General features: G+C 34.1%; 1 protein-coding gene and 1 long non-coding RNA gene across 2 annotated transcripts in view; one reads left to right on the top strand and one right to left on the bottom strand.

Annotated features, from left to right (window-relative positions):
• Positions 1-13,000, top strand: part of LOC123647592 — a 197,872-nt gene extending 184,872 nt beyond the window's left edge. The window contains exon 4 of the long non-coding RNA XR_006738290.1: positions 12,955-13,000. This is a non-coding gene — a long non-coding RNA (uncharacterized LOC123647592). The remainder of the gene's footprint in view (positions 1-12,954) is intronic.
• Positions 6,679-13,926, bottom strand: part of BMT2 (base methyltransferase of 25S rRNA 2 homolog) — an 80,289-nt gene continuing 73,041 nt past the window's right edge. Inside the window, exon 5 of the mRNA XM_045565167.1 lies at positions 6,679-9,915. Coding sequence (XP_045421123.1) covers positions 9,286-9,915 — 630 coding nt within the window. The 3' untranslated portion in view covers positions 6,679-9,285. The remainder of the gene's footprint in view (positions 9,916-13,926) is intronic.

Below are 13,926 nucleotides of genomic sequence, written 5' to 3'. Positions count from 1 at the left end.
TGAGATCTGTCTCTCTGTGCCTGGCTTATTTTACTTAACATAATGTTCTCCAGTTCCATCCATGTTGTTTCAGATGGCAGGATTTCATTCTTTTTTGTGGCTATGTAATATTCCATTGTGAATATGTACCACAGTTTCTTTATCTGTTCATCCGTTAATGGACACTTAGGTTGATTCCATATCTTGGCTATTGTCAATAGTGCTCTAATAAACATGGGAGGGCAGATTATCTTTTGGATATGCTGAATTCCTATCCTTTGGATATATACACAGCAGTGGGATTGCTGGGTCATATTTTTAGTTTTTTGAGGAACCTTCATACTGTTTTCCATGGTAATTTCACTAACTTACATTCCCACCCACAGTATATGAGGGTTCCCATTTTTCCACACCCATGCCAGTATTCATTATTGCCTGTCTTTTTGATAAAAGCCATTTTAACTGGGCTGGGATGATATTGCATTTTATTAGGCCATTAAATATGAAATTTCCAATTTTGAATTGAGTGTAGTTTATTATATCTCAAACAAGAAGCAGTACAATTAATCAAAGTATGTGCCTAAACTATTGACAAAGTTTTGCTATCTTGCCAGTAGCTTGTTTACGCTAGCAGTGAAGAAGCCTGGAGAGCGAGCGGCCATGAGTTTGGGGATATCCCCTCCTCCTTATTTTTTTGGAACAGTTTAAGTAGGATTGGTATTAGTTCTTTGAATGCTTGGTAGAATTCAGCAGTGAAGGCATTGTGTCCCGGGCTTTTCTTTGATGGGAGACTTTTTATTACTGCTTTTATCTCATTACTTTTTATTGATTTATTCAGGTTTTGGATATCTTCCTGGTTCAATCTTTGTAGGTTGTATGTGTCTAGGAATTTATCCATTTCTTCTAGGTTTTCCAATTTATTAGCATATGGTTGCACATAGAAATCTAATGTTCCTTTGGATTTCTGCTGTATCTGTTGTAATGTCTCCTTTTTCATCTCTGATTTTATTTATTTGGGTCTTCTCTCTTTTTTTCTTAGGGTGGCTAAAAGTGTGTCAATTTTGTTTATCTTTTCATAAAACAACTTTCATTTTGTTGATCCTTTGTATTTTTATGTTTCAATTTCATTTATTTATGCTCTGATCTGTATTATTTCTTCTACTAATTTTGGGTTTGGTTTGCTCTTGTTTTCCTAGTTATTTAAGATGTATCATTAGGTTGTTTAGTTGAAGTTTCTCAACTGTTTTGATGTAGGCACTTGTTGCTATAAATTTAGTACCACTTTAACTGTATCCCGTAAGATTTTGGTATGTTGTGTTTTCATTTTCGTTTCAAAAATTTTTTAGATTTCCTTCTTAACAAAATGGCAGTAGTAAGTGCTTACCTATCAATAATAACATTGAATATAAATGGACTAAACTCTCCAATCAAAAGACATAGAGTGGCTGAATGGATTAAAAAAATAAGAACCAACTATATGCTGCCTATAAGTAACTCATTTCACCTATAAAGACACACATAGATGGAAAATAAAGGGATGGAAAAAGATATTCCATGCAAATGGAAACTAAAAAAGAGCAGGAATAGCTATCCTTATATTAGACAAGATAGAATTCAAGACAAAAACTGTAAAAAGAGACAAAGAAGGTCATTATATAACAATAAATGGGTCAGTTCACCAAGGAGATATAACAATTATAAATATATACGTACCTAACACTGGAGCACCCAGATATACAAAGCAAGTATTATTAGAGCTAAAGAGAGAGATAAACCCCAAGACAATAATAGCGGGAGTCCTCTACACCCCATGTTCAGCATTGGACAGATCATCCAGACAGAAAATCAAGAGAAACGTAGATTTAATTTGCACTGTACAACAAATGGACCTGGCAGATATTTACAGAACATTTTATCCAACAGCTGCAGAATACACATTCTCCTTGTCAGCACATTGGTCATACTCAACAATAGACCATATGTTAGAGCACAAAATACATCTCAAAAAATTCAAAAACCTGAAGTCATATCAAGTATTTTCTCTGATTACAATGGAATAAAACTAAAAATCAATAACAAGAGTAACTTTGGAAATGATATAAGCACGTGAAAATTAAACAATATGCTCCTGAATAACCAGTGGGTGAATGAGGAGATTAAGAAGGAAATTTCTTGTAGGGCAGGTCTGGTGTTGATGAAATCCCTCAGCTTTTGTTTGTCTGGGAAAGTCTATTTCTTCTTCATGTTTGAAGGATATTTTTGCAGGATATAATATTATAGAACTAATATTTCATCTTTCATAGCTATTGAATTGGTTCTTGACCAGATCATTATTGGTGTATGGAAACACTATTAATTTCTGTATGTTGATTTTGATCCTGAAACTTTACTGAATTTATTTATCAAATCTAAGAGCTCTTCCTTGGCCTCTTTAGGGTGTTCTATGTATAAGATTATGTAATCAGTGAACAGGAATAATTTTACTTCCTCTTTTCCAATTTGGATGCCCTTTTTTTTTTCTCTTGTGTAAGGCACTTTCCTAGGTTGAAGATACAGAATAGGAGATAGACGAGGGCCTTGCCTATATATATATATATATATATATATATATATATATATATATATATGTACAAACATGAAAAAGATAAATAATTAGAGATATGCAGAAACTTTATAGTGATGTGAAGACTTCATCTAGGAGGGTCTCTGTGAGGATGTGACATTTAAACTGAGATATGAATAACAAAAAGAAGTAGCCATGCAAATCAAATATAAGGAAGTCTAGGCAGAGGGACTAGCTAGTGCAAAGGGCACCCTTTGTGTGTGTGCGTGTGTGTGTGTGCGTGTGTGTGTGTGTGTGCACGTGTGTCTTCCTAGGACTAACATAGAAAATGAAGAAGAGAGTAGTGAGAAATTGGACTGGAGAGGAAGGGAGGGGCCACATCATTTACATTTGGCCCTTCATGATGAAGGGTATCCATATTAAAGTGAATTGCATCTAGATGGGTTATGAACATTGTGTCAAAAGGGTGTAGTGAACAGATTTCATTGATAGGTATTACCCAGATACTGCAGTGCAACAACGTTTTCTGTAATGTTAGTTTTTATTTATTGCCTTGTATTAATGCTAATGTTATCTTTTTTAAGTTACATTGTTAGCATCTAAAGAGCAGAACAAACATCTGCTTCTTATTGTACCTAATCCAGTGTAATAGTGCAGTAATTAAGCCTGTTAGTGAATCAATATTGATTGAATGGTGTAGACTAGTTAACTGTGTTTTATTTAATAGCCACAACCTATATCCCTAATTTGAGCTAGCTATCCCACAAATAGTTTTTATAAAAAAGGAACCACAAGGCACAATGATGAATCAGTGAAAATTCATCATTATTCACAAACAACTCCAAGTATGTGATGTCCTAAGTATTACTCTATATCTGTGTCTCCAAACCCCAGGCCAAGGCTTGGTACTACTTGTTAGGAACCGGGCTGTGTATCATCGCCGAAGCTCCGCCAACCCTCAACCTCCTCCCCGCCCCCTCCTGTCTGTCTAAAAATTGTCTTCCATGAAACTTAGGAACCCAGCTGCACAGCAGGAGGTAAATGGTAGGCACCAGCACTTCATCTGTATTTACAGACGTTGCTCCCCATCACTCGCATCGCTGCGTATGTTCCATCTCCTCACCCCCACCCCTCCCAGTCCATCGAAAAGTTGTCTTCCATGAACCAGTCCCTCTTGCCAAAAAGGCTGGGGACCGCTACATCTAAAATGATCTGCCACAAGACTTGTGCTTGCTTTCTTTTGAATTTCATGTTTCACATTTTATGGGAAGTGAAATTAATTCACAGAAGTATTACTATCCACCTAAATTTACCTATAAAAATAGTTCTATACCAATGATGTTGAAATGTTGCTTCTTTACACTTGAAAAGTTTTTGGGAGGAAAGCATTTGTTCTTCGTTTTATTATAAAGGACTTGTTTGAACTTTTTGAAGTCTAAATTGATGTTGGCAGTTCAGTGTGTATCTAACCATAAGCAAGACTAAATAGACGGTTGTGACATTTTAACTCCCATTTTGTATCTCTTCATTCCAATTGACACCATTCTCTAGGCCCACAGGGACCCCTTCCCCCTATCCCATACTTTGATACTTCTGGTTACACAAGTTCCAGACCATCACCTTTCCTCTTTATCAAAATGTATGTTCTTTGTTTCAAATTCCCAGGTCCATATCCTCTTTCCATACCAACTTTCACTCTGGTACTTTAAACTGTGCTAATTGTTCAGTAGGGTCAGAGAATACAAAGCTCCTTTTACAGTGAAGCCATTAGGTCCTCTCTCTCAGGTCTCTTTCCCAAGCATCTTCCTTCGTATAGGTGGGCTCCAAGGATTTTTTTTTTTTTTTCTCTCTTTCTAGTAGTCACCCATCTACTGTATTTCTAGGGAATATTTCATCCATACCTGGTTTTGGAAAACATGGTATCTATTCCTAGTGAAAAGGCCTGTGGCAATTTGGAAACTATGATTGTTTTTTGCTGATTTTATTGTTCCCTCATATTTTAGACTGACTCTGCAAACTTTCATCCAGATATGTATTATAGAACAGGAGTTTGAGGGAGAACTCAATTAATACTGGCCATGGTCATGTTTGTATTCTTTTTCCTTGGTAGAAGACAATGGACATAGTTAGCGTGGCATGAGTTAGGTGTTAAAGATTTGCGGGTCTAGGGATGAATGTAAATGTAAATGATTAAATGTAGATTCTATACTAGCTTCATATAGAGTATCTGTGAGCATAAATCATGTTCTCAATAGGTGATTTCCCCACACCAGCTTGAAGGGCCATAGAAAAAATATTGTCATCAAGATACTAATGAATGATTTACTTGGTTGTGACTGACTTCAGTAGATACATGACATGTATGCAATAAAATGATTCCAATATATCTTCCTGGCTTTTCTCCCTGAAGAGTTGCTAACAGACAGGCTGGTATCTAGGAGACACTGTCAGGCAATGTTTTGTTTTTGGAGCAACGCTTCTTATCATTTTTATGGTTTACATGAACATTCCAACCCAATAATAACATGTTTATGTTTTACAGCTAATTACTAATGCCAAATTCAAGAATCAATTTTATAGTGCCTATGACCTAATTTTTTGTATTGTCCTTTACTTAAAAAACAGAATACCTGTAAAAATGTTGTAAAATAGTTTTATCTATCATTTTTGATTACTAAAAATAAGCACTCACTGACATTAATAAGTGCTTTGTATTATCACAAAAAGCAGAAGAGCTTTCTAACAACTTAGCAAAGGTGTTACGGTTGAAAACAAGATTCAAAATAAATTGAACACTGCTTGCTTATATTTACCAAAAGTTACTGCACAATAGTACCATATGTAACAAGATTCTTATTTGAAAAAATAGATATGTACTAAAACTACTGAGATTCTGAAACAAATTTAGAATAAAGCATACATTAAAATCCAAGTTTAAGGTAAACTAAGAGGTTTTCCAAGTGTTGAAGTTTGTATTTCTCTAATAAGACAAAAATAGGGTTTAGAAAAACCACCATTTCTCTCCTTTTATAACAGAGATCCTTAAAATTAATGAAGTTTTTAGCTATCGTGGCATGATTGTTCATTGTGTATCGTATAGTATATACAGACTTCCACTAATATTCTTGGGGAGCTTTGTGTTCAAAGTGGCTCATGGATATTAATTTTTTATCAGGAACTACATGGAAGTTACTGCAGTTTAGTTTTTTTTTTTTTTTTGGAATAAAATTAGTGTAACACATTCATTGTAGTAAATATTTGTATTACGTTTTTTTGTAGTAACATAAGAATTTATTTTCCACCTTTGCTGTCATCTAACAATTTGCAACACTGAGAAGGAACCAAATCTTAAATCTACATTTCTGCTGACCTAGTGTGTGGACTTTTGCAGCTGTGCTCAGAAAGGTGTGGGAAAATGGAGCAAAAGCTTGATTTCATTTTTTTCCCTAGTATAGTCTCAGAGTTTGTATTTGGCTTGCACTTTTCTAGCAGGACGAACAGTACATCTCTCTTATTCACAATGTGTAATTTGCTAAATAGTTTTTGTGTTTAAAGCTTTTATTTCCTATTCTACTTTTGGGAAACAAATAAAGGGATCTTAAGCAGGGGCAAAGCTGTAGGATCTGTAGGTAATCATTCCTAGATACAGATTAAGTACATATAGAATTGAGCTCCATAAAAACAAGGGACTGCGATCACTCCAATCCTGCTGCTTCCCCAGCATACTGCAGATGGTAGAACTCAAACATTTGTTCAATGAATTTAAAACTTCCATATCATGAGAAAGCTATCTCCTTCCCTAAAAGAACTGATAAACTTAAGTAAATTATCTTCATATAATTTACTTTCAAAGAAAGTAGAGTATTATATGGTTGATATACAACAAACTAAAACTTATGCTGATGTTCAGGTTCTGCCATAAACAGCATGACTATGCATGACAATGGGGAAGCGACTTGAGTTCCCTGGGTCTCAATGAATGAATTTAGGACATTAAGGGATATGACCAGATGAAGCCCAGTTAGAAAATTCTAAGCCATCCAAGTTCTAAATTGCTTCTCAATTCTGAAATCACTTAGAGTGAGATACATTAAAGACCGCAAAACTTTTGGTTTACAAGTAACAGACAAAGAATATTAGAAAATTTAAAATTTTTAATAAATGTGCTTTGTTCACAAAATGTGAAAAAATACAACAAACACAAACGTACATTTTCAGATAAGCTACCTCCCACCACTTGGCAACTATGTTAAAACCACATGATCTAGTCATGATCCTGAAGATTCCAACCAAATGATTATCATTTGTTTTTGAAACACCAAATTATTTTGGAGAACCTGCTGAGAATGTGACACGAGGCCCCCTTAACTTCTTTATATCCAAATGAAATCATTCTCAAGAGTACCCATACAGTATTAGAAGGTCTTATTAACATCTCTTGTCATAACATATATGATCTGGCACCAAGCTGCAATGACTGCTTATACTTCAACACTTATACACTGAAATTGGCTTTGGTGGAATGTGTATTGGTTTAAATCCGGTGCCAACCTAATTTGAATAAGCTGAATTTACAGTAACAAATGATATAAATTCAAACAAATTTACACTAAGTGGTAGTAGGTTTTATAGAGAGACTTTTCTTTAAAGTACTACTTAAAATACATCATGCACACTTTGGAGCATAAGCAAAAATCAACATCTGTAAACAATCAGAAGAATTTATAGCACCAACATTTTAGCTGTGACACAAAGGCTAACTCCAAGGTCATACTTATACCAGCCTTTCAAAAGCACTGTTTTCATTTACTTTCAAAGCACTTTCATTTGGTGTACTATTTTCTTTGCTCTTAAGATCATATTTAGCTAAATCAAAAAAACAAACAGTATGGTAAAAGAGGGACTACCAAAACACAGTTCTGTATTATCCTCAACAGTCTTCTCTCTCTCTCTCTCTCTTGAGGGAGCTACAAGACATAATCCTGTAGGGCTTAAGTGGAAGGAAAAGTCAATCCTAATTATTAAGGAATCTTATGCTATTGAAAGTAAGTGAAAAATTTCAAGTTACTTCTGCCATATTTGAGCAACCAATATTTATTGCATTTAGTCAACTGACTTTTTAAAACATTAATTACAATCTTGTTACTTTCATTAATTGAGCATGTGAAATTTAATTTGAAATACTGGGTACATATACTTAACCATTTATATTGTAAAGGATAAGGTATGTATTCTAAATAAAGTTTGACATTCAAAGTTAACTACAGCAATTCACAATAAGCACAAAAACATCAGCTTTACCAGAGTAAAGAAGTACAGTTTATGAAATTTAGGATCAACTATTGAAAATGCAAGTTTCCTTTAAAAACACACACACGCACATACACACAACATTAACCATGAAATCTGAAACTGTGATATTTCAGTGCAAAAACCTCAGTATGAGGTAATTTTAATGTAATAACCACTTGAAAAAAAATCCACACAGTGGCACTCTTAAAAATGATAGTTTACATGACAATTGCTGGCTGACAAGACAATGTGGACTAAATGTTCTTAGCTGTTTAAACTAATCTTGTCTTGTTTGGACATGTATTTCTCCTTAATCATTTGCTTCTGATTCAGAAACACAGAAAGGCATTTATTAATGTGGAAAGGGAAAATTCCCACAGCCAACTAATGGTTGATATACTCAAAGAAAATTTTCTGCTAGGGCTTAGATAGAAATTAAGATACCAAAAGGTCAAAACCATTTTATGAGATTACCAGCAGAGGGTTAATTTTAGATTTTTCCATATAATCGCAAAATTGTAGTGCAGCACCTCCTTAACGGAAAGGCGAGGACCCTATCAAAGTTGGTTTTGATAGAACATAAACTCTCTTCCAAGTGCAAACCCTTTCACAAAGGTGTTTTAGGTTAGTATTGAGTATTATACTGTTTCTTGCTTAAATAAAAAATTTTGTAAATGAAACCTAAATCAAAAAAAAAAAAGTAAAAGTGAACTCTCACAGATAAATATACTTAACACCATGGCCAAATCAACAAGAAAGTTATGAAAATACTACTTTGGCAATGGTGTTTACTGGATAGGGCTAATGAAATTAGAATACATACTCTGGGGGAAATCTCTCCCCTAATGTCTGATGCTGTCAAATGACCTTTTAATACAAGGAAGAAGGAAGAAGAATTATCACCAATTCCAAAAAGTTCAGGAAATATTGGATCATCAGACAAAACTGAATAGAAAATGGCTTTCTGTAACATAACAACTTAGTTAGAAATAAGAAAAAGATAAGTGCATCACCATACAACTAAACCAATCTATTTCTGTGTCACATTTAACTTGTGAGTCATCAAAGTGCAATCTACAGCTCTCTACATATCTTAAAGTTTCCATTGCAATGGTTTAAAGTCAACATTGAAAAGGAAAATATATAACAAATTATGCTTCATTTTTCACAATAGGACTAAAGAGAAAAAGGTACCTTTCTATGATATCTTAGTGCTAAAAGCTAAAGTAACAGTGGTTTCTGCTATGACAGGAGTCACTGCATGAAACTTTAAGCTTTCTATATAAGAATAAATTTTAAAATTGAGAAGTAGAAAAAAATAGCAAACTCTGTAAACCTTTGCACTTCTTCTATGCAAACCAGGTTTTAAGTACTGAGTTCATGTTAGTATTTCTGATTAGTGTAAGCAATTAGTTGAGGAGCCTGGACTAAAAGGGCCTTTTGCTTTTATATTAACTTAAAAGTAATATGGGATCCTCTAGCTCATAGAAAGGAATAGAGCTGGCTTGACTTTCTCCAGAATCTGAGTCATATGGAGCATCAGGGAGCTCTGTGAAACCGTACGCTAGTTGTTCATCTTCCATATCTGATCGAACATAGCAGGAAGGGTTAGCATATTCCTCATCTTCTATACTGTTGAAATCTTGAGGAATATATAACATCCCCGGGTAGTTCCTGCTAACCAAGTCACTTGTGGTTTTTAGGGAAATTTTCCTAAATGCCATCAGATGCATATGTGAGAATTTTGAATACTTGAAGCGTTTAAAGCCCAGGGACTCTATAGCAATCTTCCAGCTTTTCATCATCATAGCATGACGGTTCTGATGGGAGGAATCAGGTGTGATGATAAGTAATAAACCATTTAACACTAACAGTTCATGGGCCTTCTTGCAGCAAATCCATCGCTGGTAAGGTGAAGGAAAGTAAGAAAGGAGGAGAGAGAAAACAACCACATGGAAAAGTTCTCCAGGAAGAGAATCAATAGGGTTTTTCAGCTGCTTCAAAAAAGCATCGATAGCATCCTGTGCAAGCTGGAGTGGCTGCTGAAGCTGTAAATTCAGGAAGTCACATTTATATACACTCTGCAGAAAGAAAAACAAGGCATATTAAAAATCTCACGATTGCTTCTACTTTAATACATAGATTTTACAGCTAATTATTTCACAGCATTTTTATATAATTCCAGCTCTGATTATGCATCTTTTCCTTCTAAATTAGGCTTGCACAGACTTATTCAACCAAAACTTTCTCACAAAAATCTAAGTAATTAAGCCCAGAGAATTTCTAGTTATCATTTAAAAAAGTATGTACTTCTGCCTAACAACTGGAAATTAGAAATATTAATAATTCTTAAGTATATATTTTAAAAAACCATAAGAGTTTATTTGAATTTTAATTCAGGTAAGAGTTTACAGGAATGACATTTCTAAGTTTACTCTTATTTATAGCTACCAAAAGCAAGCTAATACTAAAACTTTAAGAAATACTACGAAATAAAGATGAATCAAAGTCAAAGAGGGTAACAAAGAGGCATTATAAAATTTGTATAAGCAGAATGATACCACAACATTGATAAAGGTCATTAAAATCGTTAACTTTAATCATTTAAAAAAAAATATATATATTTTTTTGAGACAGAGTCTCACTCTGTTGCCCAGGGCTAGAGTGCCATGGCGTCAGCCTAGCTCACAGCAACCTCAAACTCTTGGGCTCAAGTGATCCTCCTGCCTCAGCCTCCTGAGTAGCTGGGACTACAGGCATGCGCCACCATGCCCGGCTAATTTTTTTCTATATATTTTTAGTTGTCCAGTTAATTTCTTTCTATTTTTTAGTAGAGATGGGGTCTCGCTCTTGCTCAGGCTGGTCTCGAACTACTGACCTCGAGCAATCCTCCCGCCTCGGCCTCCCAGAGTGCTAGGATTACAAGGCATGAGCCACCATGCCTGGCCAAAAAGTAATTTTAACATTACTTTTTTTAAGCGTGAAATGAAGTTTATTGAGGAAGGACAAGATAGAACAAGAATGAGATACGTTAGCCACAGACAATGAATGGACCCCCCTGTCATAACAAGAGGGCCTTAACATTACTTTTATTCTATTAAAAAGTTAATTCCTGGTTTGAAACAAACTAATTTAGAAAAATGACCCTGGGAAACACTACAACTAAAGGTATAAACATTACATAAATTTCTAAATATTAAAATTCTATGGAAATGATCCAGAATAAGAAAGCAGTTTTAAAATTAGATAAAAATTAGCTACCCTTATCATAAAGCCAATAGTTATTAATTAACAAAGATATGAGCTAATAGCCCCTCATTCTTGTTAGTGAGCAGACAAGCTGGTCACATAATCATTTGGACTGTCTATTAGGAAAAATGACAGGTAATGTCCTATTACTGGGAAAAAGATTCTTACTTTTCTTCTTCCTTTTGCTTTTTTTTTTTAAAAGAGTTGTATTGAAATATAACTGACACAAAAGCACATTTAAAGTGTATACTCTGATAAGTTTTGACATGCACACTCATGAAACCAGCCACAATAAAGTTAACGAATAGATCCACCAATCCCAGATTTTCCCCATGCATCTTTATAATCCCTTCCTCTTACTCTCCCTGCTCTTCCCCTACTATCAGGTAACCACTGATGTGATTTCTATCACTATAGACTAGTTTGTATTTCCTAGAATTTTATATAAATAATACAGAATGTACCCTTATTCTACCTGGCTTCTTTCACCTGGAATAATCATTTTGAGATTCATCTTTTTTGGGGGCAGGTATTAACAGTTTATTCCTTTAATATCGCTGAATGATATCCTATTGTGACGGATATACCACAGTTGGTTTATCCATACATCTGTTTGTGGATATCTGGGTTGTTTGGGGCTAGTACAATTCAATCTGCTGTGAATATTCTTGTTCAAGTCTTTGAATGGACTTGAAAGATGAAAATCAGTTATCTGTAAGTTTGGGCCTATTTGTGGATCTTCTATTATTTCATTGATAATCCTGACATCAATATCACACTGTAGCTTTATATTCAATGTTAAAATCAGGTAGTGTTACTTCTCCAACACTGACCTTTTCCAAAATTTCAAAAAAATTGAGTTTTCGAATTTTTACAAAAAAGCCTGCTAGGATTTTGATCAGGATTGCATTGACTCTGTGTATCAATTTAGGGGAAAATTGACATATTAACAATATAGAGTCTCCCTACCAATAAACATGGTATATGTCTCCATTTATTTAAATCACCTTTAATTTCTCTCAATTTGTGGTTTTTTCAGCAGATTTTCTACTTTTGTCAGATTTATGATATATATTTCATACATGAAATATTGTATGTTTTTGATGCTTTTGTAAATGGTACTGTTTTTAATTTTAATTTCTGATTGATTGCTGTAGTATATATTAATTGATTTTTATATTGATCTTATGCTTGCAACCTTGCTAAACTCAGTTCTAGTAGCTTCTTTGTAAAGTCCATGGAATAATAGAAGAGCAGTGTTACCTATAGATAAAAGTTTTACTTCTCTGGATGCCTTTTATTGCTTTTTTCTTGCTTTACCGAATTGGCTAGAAATCTAGTACAATGCTGAATTGAAGTGGTGAGCGTAGACATCCTTATTCTAGTTTTCATGGAAAGCATTTTTCTTTCACCATTAAGTATCATGTTAGCTGGAAGTTTTTCATATACTCTTTATCAGGTTGAAGAAATTCCCTTTAATTTCTCCTGAGAGTTTTTTATCAGGAAAGGATGTTGTATTTTATCAAATGCTTTTTCTGTGCGTACTGAAATGATCACATGGCTTTTTCTTTTTGGCGAGTTAACATAGTGAATAGATTGATTATTTTTTGAACATCAAACCCAACTTGGCCATGATGTATTATCGTTTTAAATGACATTGTTAGATTCAATTTGCTAAAATTTTGTATAGAACATCTTATGTTCATGAGGGATATTGCTCTGTAGTTTTCTTGTTTTGTAATGTCTTTGTCTGGTTTTTATACCAGGGAAATGGCCTTTCAGAATGAGTTCAGAAACAGTATTCTAGCCATTCCACTATTATAGAACAGCATATATGTAATTGTTATTTTTTCTTCCTTAACTATTTGTAGGTTTTAACAGTGAAGCCATCTGTACCTGGGATTTTCTTTGTGGAACTGCCAATTCAAATATCTTTAAATAGAAATCATTCATTCATCTTCTCTATTTCTTCATGAATGAGCTTTGGTGCTATGTGTCTTTCAAGGAATTTGTCCACTTAAGTTGTGGAATTTATTGGCATAAAGTTGTTCATAGTATTTTGTAGCAGACAAATGAGAAAACTGAGGATCAGAGTCTAGAAGGTGATGAAGAGATTTAAACCCAAGTTGAAAGCAAGATTCCATTCTTTTATTAAAATAGTACTTAATATACCAGGTACTCTTCTAGGTTATATGTTAACCCACATTCTCTTTATAACATTAAAAATGCAATTTGTAAATTTCTTTTGTATCTTCAGTTATAGCAAGAGTAAATGGCAAACATTACATGTTATCTTATGCAGAAAAAAATATCTAATTTTTTCTGATAAGAAATGTGCCCACCTAAAGTCATCTACCTTCAAAACATACCTTTAACATAAACTCCTGGCATCATATAAGATAAAAGAAAATTTAAGCTTATAAAAAGGTGATCCTGTTTCATTGAATTGAAGTGACAGTGTCACAATAACTGACTCACTGGAATGTTCTCAAATGGAAGGATAGTATCTATCATTTATAGATATCGACCTATAATGTACCACGCCAAGTGTTAGTTGGATGCTTATTCTCATGACTTTTGTAAAGGTAGAGGAAATCGTTTATATAAAGTTAAGTAGTTTCACCTTCTCAAGTAAAAATAAGCTGGATTTAATAAAGTTTTGGCTGACTCCAAAGTCCTTGCTTCTTTCTACCATTCCACAATGGCTCTACTACACAGTATATTTCAGACAGAGATCCACTAAAAACCAATAAACCAAATAAAACACAAAGCCCAAACACTGCAGCTATGTGGAAATCTTTGTAATCTACTAAAGTTTCTTGACTGCAATGATTTCACTATAG

Source organism: Lemur catta, chromosome 11 (genome assembly GCF_020740605.2).
Source record: "Lemur catta isolate mLemCat1 chromosome 11, mLemCat1.pri, whole genome shotgun sequence".
Lineage (NCBI taxonomy): Eukaryota > Metazoa > Chordata > Mammalia > Primates > Lemuridae > Lemur > Lemur catta.
Note: the sequence above shows the minus strand (reverse complement) of the source record. Positions and strands in the feature narration are given on the sequence as shown.